Source organism: Cyprinodon tularosa, unplaced genomic scaffold (assembly GCF_016077235.1).
Source record: "Cyprinodon tularosa strain WSP-4 unplaced genomic scaffold, ASM1607723v1 ctg277, whole genome shotgun sequence".
Lineage (NCBI taxonomy): Eukaryota > Metazoa > Chordata > Actinopteri > Cyprinodontiformes > Cyprinodontidae > Cyprinodon > Cyprinodon tularosa.
In genome coordinates, this window is record NW_024038982.1 from 990,987 (window position 1) to 1,005,218 (window position 14,232).

A 14,232-nucleotide genomic window follows, 5' to 3' on the forward strand; every position below is an offset into this window, starting at 1 on the left:
TGTTTTGCAGGAAACTGGATGCGAGCTGATAAATAAAGCTGCATTATGAAAAATCGCAGTAATGATCTGCTTATTGAAGACGCTTCTAAAGCAAAATAGAGGGCATAATAAGAGGCAGACTTGGACTGCTGGTGTCTGGAGCGATCGTTTTTGGAAACTCATAGTCTCATTTCTGCAGAGGGGGGGGGGGTGTCTCGCTCCAAACGTGAGGCTATCTGCGCACTTTAGGAGCGCACACGCACTGGGTGGAAGCAACAGAGAAAAGTGGCGCGGCAGGATGGGATGGACAGATTCATCCAACTCTACTGAAGTTGGTTCGGAAGCTTCTTCACCTCATCCGCCCGGAGTCTAGTTTATTATCCATGAGGCTCTAACGGCGCGCCTTTTTAGATAACCCCATCCCCTAAAAAAAAAAAAAAAAAAAACACCAAAAGATGACTGTCCTGAAAGACATCCCGGAAAAATGGTTTCCAGTGGTTCTCCCGATCCAGAAAAAGAAAAAGACTGGATTTGGTGGAAAACAATCTAAAAAGAAGCGGACAGGTACGCGTTTAACGTTGCGTTTTTTTTGTTGTTGTTTTTTTTGTTGTTGTTTTTTTTTTTTTTTTTTTTTTTTTTTTTTTTACAATTGCCATCTCATTCCACACAAAAAAAGATCACCAGTCATTTTTTAAGATAAGTTAAGGTTCCATCCCGTCTCCATGAAAACATTCAGCTTTTCATTTGTATTCATCCCCCCATTATCCATCCACAAAGTGAGAAATGTGTACTGCTTGTCCTATGGAGGGCAAAACTTGCCACAATCCCCCCAGTGTGAATTATTGCACTGTTGGCATTTCACAGTCTGGTTGGTGACATCTTTTAATGGTTTCATGATGAAAAAAAGTCTTTTTGATGTAGTTTTTGCTTTCCTATAGTTTTTTTTTTTTGGCTCAATAAGTCTGTAATTGTATTTGTTTTAATAGTTTTTTTTATTTATTTTTTTTTTTATAACAGTCTTGCCAACACTGGGTTGTGGAAATACCAAGATCTTTTATCATCTGCACTTGTCATTTCTAGCCTTATATTTTAAATCTGATAAAGGAACCTTATTCTAACAATTTTGCTTCGTTTGATATTCAGTAGATGATTTTTAAGGACCATGACAAAAAAAGTTTTAATTGTTGGAATGAGTACCATTAGGCTAAACAACAAGGCATTTACACTGCAGTGCATTTAGTATGTAGTATTGCACATAAAATTTAAAGTGTGTACAACTGACTGCCACCATCTAAAGGTTAAATTGACATAAAGAAAAGTGCTCACAGCCACTGAACTTGAACTTCAAATTCATGCAATCAAAAAAGGAAAACGTATTCAAAATTGTAATTTCATTCCGTCAGATTGTTGAATTTGCATACTGTTACATGCATATCCCCCAAAAGCGTACTTTTTCCTTCAGTGAATAATCTGGAGCATTGATAACATAAAAAAATCTTGAGTCTCTTGCCTACATCAGGTGAATTGGAAGGTATGATTAATGTGGGTTTGAGTTCAGCGTAAATAAAGTATTTATAGGCAGTCAATAGAAAAGTTTGGAGTTTCCTTCAGGGAATGTTTATAGGTCTGAATAAGTTTGTTTAAAATAAGAGTGAAGATGAAAAAAATGTAAGTTTCAAGACTTCAATCTTTTGTCCAACTCTTTATGATGTTTTTAAGTATTTTTGGCAAACAGAATGCACAATGATTTAAATATTTAAATCACACCTTCTTTTATTTTGTCATTAGGTTTTGTTAGTATAGGATAATCAAATTATATTTGGAAATACAGTTAAACTGACTCAGTCTAGACAGAAGTAACACATTTTTACTTTGAGCAATCATACAACCAAGAAACCAGCTCCATCATTACATTGTTGCAGAATTTGGATTAAAGAAACTAAATGTTTTCTCTTTAAAAGTCTGGAAAGTAAGGACAGTTTTAAAAAAATCCTGAAATATGACAACAGGTGTTTAGAGTTTTATTTGCAGAAATCCTGAAATAATCGGTGTGCTTTCCAAGACAAAGATCAATCCTTCAGGCACCACCCGTGTCTTCATTTCTCAGTGTAATGATCATGGATACTCTAGATAGTCTATCATCATTTTCACCCTGCTCTAGCAGTCTTGTCTTCCACAATATTGTTTTTTTCTACCAATTTGTTTTATGTTTGTGCTTAATTCAAACTGCAGACTGTTAATTTTCTCTAATTAGATCAACCAGGACAAGCACTTTTCAGAGAGTCTGATCTAATCCTGAGTTTCTACCAGATTTTCCCATAACTCAGATTGGTTTGCTAATGTGGTCATTACTGTTGTAACTTCAAATATTGTGCTTTTCAGAGTAGCTGGATTTCAGACAATGACTGTAAAGCAGAAAGGACCCAGAGTGCATCAGAATAGTATTTTTCCATCTAGATAAGTATATTTAGTGCTGCTGAATCAATATGTATTTACTCCCTAATGTCTCTGTTTTTGATGAAATGTTATCCTGCAACTGAAAGTTAACGGTGACGTAACCTTATAGATTGATGCAGTCTCCCTGTGCAGCAAGGTATCCGTGTCAGATCTTCTGATTCCCTTGAATTTGTCAAACACATTAAACACTTACATTGCAGTTTGCTATAGACTCTCATTCAGGCGGAGGTTTTAAGGCTAGCAGAGGGCAGGCCAGAGCCGGATTTAAGGAGCTTGGAAGCCTCACTGCTTATCCGGCAGAGGCATCTTCCTCTACTCAGTGTTAGCACTGCATTCTAAGCAAATCAACATCATCTAATGACCTTTAAATTCGATCAAAGGGCAGAGGAGAGAATCAGAAAGCAGAGGAGGTGGGGGAGTTTCATTGGAATAGAGGCACCCACACAAGCACAATCTGAAATTGAAAGAACATGAACTGAGAGCTGCTGTGGGGCTGTTCACTTTCAAACTCTGACAAATGGAAAATGTATTCTTCCCCCATTTTTCCTTGAGTAACATTAGTGAGATTAGTGGATCAAAAAGGTCTGATCTCTGTGATCAAACCGATTACAAAGTTCATGTAGGTTTTGCCTTAGTATGTGCTGAACCTAAACCTTCTCTGGGTTTCGATTCAGCTCAAAAATACTTTATAATGCCAAATATTTTACATGACCAATCAGTTTATAGCTGACTTGGTTGTCATCCCAAGTTTTTTCCCCACTATTTTATTATTATACCACTAGTAATTGACTGAGCTGCAGAGAGCGAACCGTTCATTTTAATGGAATGGAAGGGGATGGGCCATCTGAATTAATTGATTTTGAGGTTTGTCTCAAAACATTTAGCCACGCAGTGTGTTTGCCTGTAGCCAGAAAATGGAGATTTGAGGGTACGCACTCAACAGTGAGTTTTGGGAACATTCCTTATCGGTTTGAGGTTTAATTTCTGACACTAGAGTTGGACATTTTTTGTCCAGATGGTGTAATTATTATTATTAAGAAACAAAATTAAATCAGTATCACCTGAACATCAGTTTGGTCCCAGATGTACAGTATCTTGAAACATCCATTTTAAGTTTCTTCAGTATAGAAAAAGAAAAGAAATAGAAAAAGATTAACTGTCAAAGAGATGATACAGCCCCCACGCTGTCCCAGCCTTGATTTTTCGAAGTGTTTTTGGGAATATGTAAAAAGAGTTATTTGAACAGGTCTGCATCCACAGAAGATCTGTGGTCAGTTCTCAAAGACATTTGGAAGGATCTTCCTGCTCAAGATCCTTAAAACACTTTTAATGTTTAGTTTTCTGAGAAGAACTGATTCCACTGTTGATACAATTATTAATTCAGCTCTCCTTTCTTTAATGTTGCATGAAAGAATTTTCTTGCTAATTCTCTGCCACAGCACTTCAGTCCTGTAGAAGCAGTGGTCTGTGTTTGTTTGCTAAAGCTCATTACAGTAAAGGTGCAGATGTAGGTTATGGGCTCTACTTGGTGTGAAAGGGCTTCACAGAGCTGCAAAATACACAGGAAACCACAAAGTCTTTGTTCATGTTGTGTGTGCATGTTTATTATGGGGTTAATGGCCTCTGCTGTGCGATGTCCGTTCCTGTAGAGCCACACCAGCTCTCTGTCATTTGTCTAAGGTTTTTTAAGGCCGGCGTTGTTTCGGAGCTACAGTGTTTCCATCCAATGCATATAACATCACCATTTATTGCTTATCTGTTTAGTGCTGTTGTGTACATTTTTGTTAAAGCATAACTGTGGTTGGAATGTAGCATTGCCATATAAAAGTGTGCCATGAACACTTACTAAACACTTAAAAAAAACACTAACCTCAGTCAGACAGGCTAAGAGCAACATTTCCTCCATTAGGTTTAGGTCTTGACTTTGACTGGATAATGCTAACACATGAATATGTTTTGCTTTAGAAAAGCAGCATGTGTGAGTATGCTCCTCCAGGGCTGGTGTCTTCCAGTGTCTAGATTTGTTCCTGGCTCTTTTAAAGACGTCATTGTTTGAATCAGAAGATTTTAAGAGAACATTAGGGTGCTGGGTTCTGAGTTGATGGGTTTCTCACCCAAGGTTGGAAATAAGGATGCAAGTTATCGAATAATGAATTAGTCTAAAATTGATTAATTATGTCAATGGACTAACAATTGATTAGGTGGGCATTTCTTAAAACCCTGGGTTCTATTGAATCAAGATAATCTTTCCATAACATGATGGTAAATGTATATGTTTCATTCTTGTTTTTTTTTGTTTTTTTGTTTTTTGTCCAATATACTACGTTAAAATCATCACAACATTATACTTTAGCAATTTGTTTGTACACATTAGGGCTGGGCGATATGCACTTAAAATCTCAACAAGATATTGGGTGATTAAAACAAAGTGATGTTTAAACAAAAACATTACTTCTTTGCAGTCTCTCTCAGATAACTGTATAGCTGTGTCTTCTTACCACAGTAATCTTAGCCCCCCAATCACAAATAATACTCCTGGAGAACGTACACATTTAAAATTGGCTTCTTCAGGACACGTATTACATAATAAAGTGCGATTTATATCACTAAACATTTTCTAGTAATCATATTTAATATTCTACCATTTCTTATGCTCCAATGGAAATAAAAAGAAGGAAATTCGTTTTTTTTTTCTTTTATTCAGAAATTCCCATTTCAATTTCTGTTGTTTTTAATCATCTTTAAATCTAATTTATCCTTTGGATGAAGAATCAAACTTTTTATCACGATCTGAAATTTATGAGGATAAGGATAAATGCCCACCCCTATTCTACATTACTAAACTTGTACATAAGACTGAAAAGAAAAAATTGTATTCTACAGTCTTGTCGCTATTAAAGAGTGTAAATATCAAATCAAACAAATACAACTATTCATATATATATATATATATATATATATATATATATATATATATATATATATATATATATATATATATACATATGACATATAAGTATTAGCTATGACAAAAAGCCTTTAGTTAGACACAACATAGATTTACCATTTACTACAATTTGACAAAAAAGCCTTGACAATGACAAAAAATAAATACAAGTTACCATAAAATCAATAGCAAAAGAAAAATCCTTAAAATCCTTAAAAATACTGACAAACAATAATATACTATATAAATATATAACACTTGTAAAACAATCTTATACAATCTTATAATAATATATTAATATAAAACTTGTGTTTATCATATTAATATGTAATTGCAAAATATATGACTTTGCATATCATTCAATCTCATTCAGTTGAGTTTAGTTTAAATACTTTTTAACATGAATAAATATGTTTAATCTAAGGTAAAAGTAATTTTAGAAATTGTTTGGTCTTTTAAGGGGTTGTTACATGTAAGAGGTTATTTTAATATCTTTGACTCGCCTTTCACGTGATTAAAATGAGATCTAAGCTGCCTCCTACTGTATTCATTCTGACAGCAGCTGTCTGAACTGTGGTCCGATCCAAGATGGCCGCCCTCTAGGCAAGTTGGCCTGCGTCCAACGAGGTGTCTATGGTTCAGACACTCATCTAACATTGGGTAACCAATATATAGTGTCCTATATAGGGGTTTAGGGCAGACGTTGGGACACAGCCTCAGACTATGGATCGATTAATGTTTCTGCTGTAGCATCCCTCTGTTCTGGCTTTTCTTCTGTTGCAAAAACCAGTAAGACTCTGCTTAAGAATCAATAGTGGTTCCTTCTGGTGGACAACAGTACCATTACAACACTGGAAGAAATTATCTTTAAATCTGACATGACCAATTAATCAGTTGGAGCAAGTTTTCATCTCATAAACTATTAATACACAAGGTTGAATGTATTTTAGTTACCCGTCATTATAAATTAAGTGGAATGTGTATTGTTTGGTGAAACAGAAAACACTGGGTGCCATCTGTAGGATTTCCATGTTTATGTTTGCAGATGGCCTAAATTTTGAGTTGTTTGATGCTTTTGAATAACCTCTGATATTTGAAATAACTTCTGTCCTTCAAGTCTCATCATCAATTACTTTGTGTTTCTGCAGAAGAGGAGAGAAAGGTCAAAGCCAATGACAGAGAACACAATGAAAAGTTTCAGTATGCGGTGAGAGCATCTGCTTTTTTCTTCTGGATCTATGCCGAAAAATAGATGGTAACCTTTATAATAACTATTATTTCTGGCTTTTCCTCTCAATACAGAGTAATTGCATCATGACATCAAAGTACAACATCCTCACCTTCCTGCCTGTCAACCTGTTTGAGCAGTTTCAGGAAGTAGCCAACACTTACTTCCTTTTCCTTCTCATCCTCCAGGTAAGTTTAACCGGGGGTAATCATACATCCTGGCATTTCCACAAGGCTTGTATTGCTCAACTGAAAAATGAGGACAATGATAAATGAAAAGCAACCCCATGAGTGACCACCTTTCTTCATATAGTCAGTGTGCCATTAAATTCAATGCCAAAATGATGAGTATTGATATAAATCTACATTAGGGATAATAGAAACGTCTGACTAATGCATCTGACTATTTCTTCATAGTTAAAAATATAATTTTTGTATGAAATGTGAAACAGACAGTTTTTCTGAAACAGGAAGTAAAAACTAGTAGTCGGATCTGAAACTTTCAATGAATTTGCATCTGATTGCAGCTGATCACTCAAAATCTATGCATATATGTTCTCTTTTTAATCACTATGCTTTGTATGTAAAACTAGACAGTGATTTCTTAAGGACAATTTTTTATTAAGAAACTTTGTTTTATCTTTATTTTCCCCATCATCTCCTAAACATTCTTTGATTGACTGTATTTGGACAACCCATATCTTGAACTGACCAGTTTCACTGTAAAGTACGTTGCTGGTAGCGTCATACTTTGGGACACTTACTTCAGCTGGAACAAGACAGTTGGAGTTACCACCACTCAGCTGAAACATACCTGAAACTGAGGTGGAGGTTTACCTCCCAGCAGGGCATTGATCCTATACATAAAACCAGAGCTGGGATCAGCTGATTTGGCTCCAAAGCATACTGTACATTTTAGAATGATCCACTGAAAGTCCATACCTCCATTTATTTGAGAATGTGTAACTAGACTTAAAAATTGCTCAATCTCCACTTTAATGGAGCTTGAGCTATCTGGCTGAGCCTGTAGCTTTAATTGCAAATGGTGCTGAATATCAAAGCACACAGCACTTGTCATGATGCTTTAAAGAGATCTGATCCAAATGCAGAGAACAACTCAGAGAACCAGGGAAAACGTTTAACAGGTTTGTTGAGGTGAACTACAGAAGTAGGCAGGGGCGGATCTAGAAAAATATTTATGGGGTGGCGAGAGGGGGGCAGGAATTTTTGAGGGGTGGCAACATACGGCATTTTTTTTTACAATGAATTTAATCACAATTATCACAGTTTGGCGTTTCATGTGAAACAGTTCATATTAGAAATACATCGTACAATGTGATCTCACTTAATAGGAGATAGAAGAATGATAACACTACTTCTAGAGGGGCATTATCACAGGAAAGGTATGAAGGTAAGACACAGGTGCTGAGTCGCAGATCTGTGAGATTGACTGTCAGAAAGGCAGCTTTGCAGCATTTGCACAAGAAGAAACTATAGAAAGAAAAACTTACCCATCGGAGATCTATGGACTGAGTTGTACTAAAGTGAGCATAACTACACAGTAGAAATAAATGGGTCAAGGCACCAAACAAGGTACCAGACATCCATGCATTGTTTACTCTGAACACACAGTTATCCCATTTGTTCCTCAGTAACTTGACATACAGCACTTAAGGCATCATGAAAGGGACATTTCATGCATGTAGATCTGCTGTAGATAGAGCTGCTGTATCAACAAATCAACAAAAAGGCAGGTATTGTATGTTACATCAAAATCTCCACAAATCTGAAAAAAGCAACATAAAAATACATTTTGATTCCAGTCCGGAAAAGTACAAAACATTTTGTGAGTAGGTTCATACAGGTCATTTCTGGATAGTTTCATACTATATATACAAAAAAGAAACAACAACGCTGCTTCATATTAAGCAGGATTTACACCAGTATCACATTTTTAACTTTACTTTTAACACTTTTGGTTTTATTAAAGTAAATATCAGATTTTCTCAGGTGCCAAAACAAAATGTAACAGCTGTGTAAAGGCTCACCAAAGAGAATAACATAAAGTTAACATGACTATAACAGCTGAATGCAGCGATTTCCATGTTGCTCAGCAAAACGCTTCACAAATGTATTTAGATCCAATGCCTTTGTGCGTTTTGATTTGAGTTTAACTAAACTTGATCGTCTCTTTTCTGTCATAGTTGACCGCAAATATGTCTTTATGAGCCTGAGACGTCAGGCCTAACTAACATCATAGTTAGAGAAATAACGTTCTGCAACCTGATTTTTATCATCTCAAAATCAGCATTGCAGCTATGCTAGCAACATTGTGCTTTCATTATGATTTAATTTCTCGATAGATAGTTAATCAGTTTTTACCTGTTTCATCCCGTGTCTCCTGTCCCCATGACCCCTGGCTCCCTCGCTTTGCCCCATTCGGTTTTCACAACAAATGAGTCTCAGTCGCTCTCGCGTCTTCTCGTGCTGCATTCACTGCAGTCCGACATTGGAAATTAGCGGTCGGTAATTCTCAAATTATCCATAATTTATAAACCTCGCCACCCCTACAGCCAACTGGGGTGGCAGCAGGGGTGGCAAGGCTGTCATTTAGGGTGGCATTTGCCACCCTATGCCACCCCAGTAGATCCGCCTATGGAAGTAGGATTCTGGAATTCATAGAGCTGGTAAACCAGAACTGGAAGTGAGAGGGGAAGTTCACAGAGATGAGTTCAGGGTCCGTAGGAATTTTGATTGAGTTCTTGAAAACAGTGAAAGCGGGACTCACGTAGGAGGGGGTTTGTTTCTTGTCCTTGAATCCAGTTGGTGTGGGTTTATCCGAAGAAGGGGGAACTCATTGGAGGGTGGACAGCTTGGTTTTGGTTGGACCCTGAGGAGCAATGGAGCGGACTGCCACTTGGATTTCTGCAGGAACTTGAACGGGTGGAGGTTTTTCCCCTACTCACTGTGAACACAAATAATCCTTCCAGGGGGAGAAGGCCAAACATCCAGTTTGCAGGGAGGCTTTCCAAAACTGGCAAACACTCTGGCCCGGCGTAGTGACAGCACACTTCTTATATACTCCTCCAGTAATGAACCAACGAGCCGCAGGTGTGTAGAAGGACCAACAAGGACAGGGCACCACCTGGTGGTGGAGAAAAGGAAACACAAAAACAGACCACACAAACTGGATTCCCGACACTTTTCAGATTTCTATTAGTGAAAACTTTATAAAAACATCAATAATTTTGTTTCTAATTCAAATGATTAAACATATAAATACCCTGTGTTGGTTAATCAAATTAAATCCCAATAATACACTAATAGTTTGACAAAATATGAAAGCATAACAAGCTTATAATACATTTTAAAGCACTTTTGCCCCCTCTATACTGTGCACTACTTGAATGACCTTGTCTTTTCCTGTCTCTGTTAGTTGATACCTCAGATCTCTTCCCTCTCCTGGTTCACTACCATTGTGCCTTTGGCTCTTGTGCTAAGCATCACTGCAGTGAAGGATGCCACAGATGACTATGTGAGCATATGTTCCTCACATCCTGAAGTGAACTACAGTACATAGTAGTCTTTGTATTAACATAACACCTCCATATTCATCCCCTGCAGTTTCGCCACAAGAGCGACAACCAAGTTAACAACCGTCAGTCTCAGGTTCTCATCCGAGGCTCGTAAGTCATTGTAGCTGAAACACTATGAGCATGTTGTTGTTTTCTTATAAATTAAATTTTTCCATTTTTTTACTGTCAGATTTCTGAATGTGTTTTTCTGATTCTCTGTTGCAGACTGCAGAATGAAAAGTGGATGAACGTTAAAGTGGGCGATATCATTAAACTGGAAAACAACCAGTTTGTGGCAGTAAGTGTGAGAGCGGCAGCGTGATTTTAATTTTTATTCACATACAGCTTTATTAGGAAATATTTGACCTGCTCATCTCTAAAAACATTGCAGTGATATCACTGAAAAAATAATTACGATACATGGCCTTTAAAAGAACCCCAACAAAATAAGATATTGTTGAGTTGCTTAAACAACAACAAATGACTAAACTTTCAATTTCAACTGATAGTCTAATTTAATATGCATCTGCAGTATTGTTAAATTCAAATCTTCAGTACATTGTGGGGCAACCTTTACCCTTTAGAACGTCTCGCAAATGTTTTCAATAACTGCTATCAAGTTTCGTACATCTCCCAAATGGACGGTTGGTTTAGAAACTATAGTTTTGATTATCTGGTTGTTCCTCTCTCTGATCTGATTAGTAACAATGCAAGAAATTAAAAGTTTTTTTGCAAGGGATACATTTTTACATCCCTATCAAGAGTGAAAGAAGCCAAAGCACAGTTAAGTTTGCTAAAAGTTTAAAGATCAGAGGATGAAAAAAAAAAATAGAACGAATTAAAAAAACAATAAATTACTCAAATATCATCTAAATGAATCAAGCTTAACTGCAAAAACGATCTAGTATTAACTAAATATGTCTTAAATTAAGTGTATTTACCCTTAATTTGAGAAGGTAAATAAGATGATTTGCCAATGGAATTATATTTTACTCTAAAATTAGATAATATGCACTTGAAATAAACAAATAACTATTTCTTCTTATTTTAAATGTCATTTGTCTTGTTCCATTGGAAAAAGCATCTCACTTACCTCCCTAATTTAAGAAAAATGCACTTATTTTAAGAGCAAATTACTTTGATGTTGTTGTGTGTTTCTCCAGACTCTTTTCTCTCTAAGTCATCCCTACCCAGCACAAAGAATCCATCCAATCATGATGCCATCAGGCACTAATCAGCTCCACCAGGGAAGTTAGGCAAGCATGCAGAACAATAGAAACTACTTTTTCCTGATGTTTTTAGGGAGGTGGAGTTCCAAGAAACTTGATAACTTTTGCCACTCAGCAGGAAGCACCATTATCAATCACTTCTTTCCAGATTCATGGAATAATTCAAATAAGAAGCAAATAATAATGGATTCAATACCAAAAATTATTAAATCATGACAAAGACTTTTCAGTTGATTTTATTGTCACCCATTAAGATTGCTTGATATTACTTAGAATCATAGACAGACTGGTCTTTGTTTGTCGTGCATACTCCAGGCCCATATTCCCAGTCAGTTTCTAAAGGTTTGTTGACTCTGCAGAACTACTGTATCTTCCAAAAGTCTGCCATGTGATTCAAACTGCTCTTGAAATATTCCAAAAGATTTTATGTTTCTTTCAGTCAAAAGTCAAGTTATTAGTCCTTGTGTATTTAGTGTTGGTACCAGAAATATCTAAATAAATCACCTTTCGCAATAAGAAATCTCTGGTTGGCCTTCTGGTAAAATACACAGATGTCTGAAAGTGTCACCTTTATCTTTTAGTTATATGCAAGTAGAAGCATGTAAATGACATAATTGAAATGCTGAGAACGTGCACAAGGGTCTGTGTTCCACAACAGAATTTAGTGTCAAAAATGACAAAAATTTTGAACCTTTGAAAATGTTGTCTGAAGCTGATTAGAGGGTCATTATCTACAGTTAAAGGAGTCCTGGACCAACATGGCCTGAAATGTCAATCACAAAGAAAGATGCAATTGTCTAAACTTAAAAAGACAAAAGGGGTTCCTTAAAGTTTGCAAATGCACTTGGGTGTACAAGCCCATATATGTGGAGACAGGTTCACCACCCCAACTATAAAGTTAGGGGATGCTAACATTATACTGTTTGCCATAGCAACAGGTAGTCTTCCTGGGGTCCAGATTAAAAACATACAATACAAAGAAGTCACAAAATACTATTTCTCAACACATAGTTTAGACGATTAAATAAAAAACAAACACTTAAGGGCATCATCTCAGAATCTTTTAAAAATATTATTTGCTATGACTGCAGCAGATGTATTGAGGTGAGGTAGATTATTCGAAAGAAATGGTGTGATGAGAGTCATTAAAAACTTTGATTTTTTTTTTATGTCGTCATTCCAATATTTACCAAATTTTATAGAAAAGTAAATATATGGTGAGAATGAATATTTCTCTTTGCAGCTTTCCACACAAAAGCAGACAGTCAACACCCGCTTGGCAGACTTCACTTTAATGCAAGGATTCAAATTGATGATGAGTTTAGATTATTATTGTTCAAGAAAGCCATTTATAACAAACTAAAGAACAATATTCTTGATGGATTTATTTTGCTTTATCAGCTAAAGGTGTAATAATCATACTTTGTTGTCTCCCCATGTGATTAGCATTGATTACAAGGGTGATTGATGTATACTTTCTCTGTACTCTTAGTGCTTCCCTCAGTCTGGCTGCATGTATCTTACAGTTATTGCTAACATCAGCCATCTGCTTTCAGGCTGACCTGCTCCTGTTATCGAGTACTGAACCTCACGGCCTGTGTTACATCGAGACAGCCGAGCTTGACGGGTCAGAAATTTTTCTTGCACATCGATATCCACTCATAGCTTCTAATAAACCTCCAGAGGCAATGGAGAAATGCATTTAAAAACGCTGTGCTTGTTTGAACCTACAGAGAAACAAATATGAAGGTGCGTCAGTCTGTGTCAGTGACGGCTGAGCTCGGCGATCCGAACAACCTGGCGTCCTTTGATGGTGAGATGGGTTAAACATGTTTCACCTCCTGCCGGTCTTCTGCTCAGTTCGTCTTTATGATGGTTTTCAGTGAGCAACCAGCTATGTCATTCGAATGTTTTCCTCCTCTCACAATCTGGCACATAGTTAACTGAAACATTCACATCGACACGTTTTGCGTCCTCTGCTGCCGCTGAATGACATCCTATCATCACCCATCCACCCACCCACCAGCAAAAGAGCTCTGAGTCAGCAAAGCATCCCCCCCACACACATGCACTGCTCATCTGCTCTCGAAAACCCATCACTGCAGCAGCTCAACCCACACTCTGCCTGATATTATCTTACAGAAGAGGTTTCTCTATGGGTGTGTTTCTGAGGGTGACAGCAGCATGAAGATGATAAATTAAGCTCAAGATCATGTTGCCTTTGATGTAGATGCTTTGCAATAACTAGATTTGGTAACTCTATGACATGTGGCAGGGGGTTCAGTTTCTTTATCTTAACCACAAATGCTCCTTGTGTGAAGGTGAAGTGGTTTGTGAGCCCCCCAACAACAAACTGGATCGGTTCTGTGGGACTCTGTACTGGCATGACAAGAAATACCCTCTGAGCAACCAGAACATGCTGCTTCGAGGTTGCGTCCTCCGCAACACCGAGGCCTGCTACGGCCTGGTCATCTTTGCAGGTTTGCATGTGCACTTTTGTATTTGCCTGTTAAATTAATGCATTTGGCGGAGTAAAAGTGTTGGATTCAAATTCTGTTGCTTGCCCAGGTCCTGACACCAAGCTAATGCAGAACAGTGGTCGCACCAAGTTTAAACGTACCAGCATCGACCGCTTGATGAACACTTTGGTCCTCTGGGTAAGACACCTCAACCCTCTCACCTTTGTTTCCCCAAACTATTTTAGGATATCATCTAAGGAGCTTTGTTTACATCTGTGCATGCAGTAACACACCCAATTTTAGGTCAAAGACAATAGACCTAATTGTCTTTGTGGTGTTTCCTTTTGTATATTCATCTC

At 37.1% G+C, this 14,232-nt stretch overlaps 1 protein-coding gene across 2 annotated transcripts in view; it reads left to right on the forward strand.

Annotated features, from left to right (window-relative positions):
- atp8b2 (ATPase phospholipid transporting 8B2) overlaps positions 1–14,232 on the forward strand; it is a 37,355-nt gene that overhangs the window by 7,255 nt on the left and 15,868 nt on the right. Inside the window, exons 1-10 of one of the 2 annotated variants that reach the window (XM_038290164.1) lie at positions 200–543; positions 6,532–6,590; positions 6,686–6,799; positions 10,047–10,145; positions 10,235–10,296; positions 10,411–10,483; positions 12,971–13,041; positions 13,148–13,227; positions 13,736–13,894; positions 13,983–14,071. In XM_038290164.1, the coding sequence (XP_038146092.1) occupies positions 435–543; positions 6,532–6,590; positions 6,686–6,799; positions 10,047–10,145; positions 10,235–10,296; positions 10,411–10,483; positions 12,971–13,041; positions 13,148–13,227; positions 13,736–13,894; positions 13,983–14,071 (915 nt within the window). In that variant the 5' untranslated portion in view covers positions 200–434. Of the gene's footprint in view, positions 1–199; positions 544–6,531; positions 6,591–6,685; positions 6,800–10,046; positions 10,146–10,234; positions 10,297–10,410; positions 10,484–12,970; positions 13,042–13,147; positions 13,228–13,735; positions 13,895–13,982; positions 14,072–14,232 lie in introns of those variants that run through there. The other variant, XM_038290165.1, reaches the window with a different exon arrangement.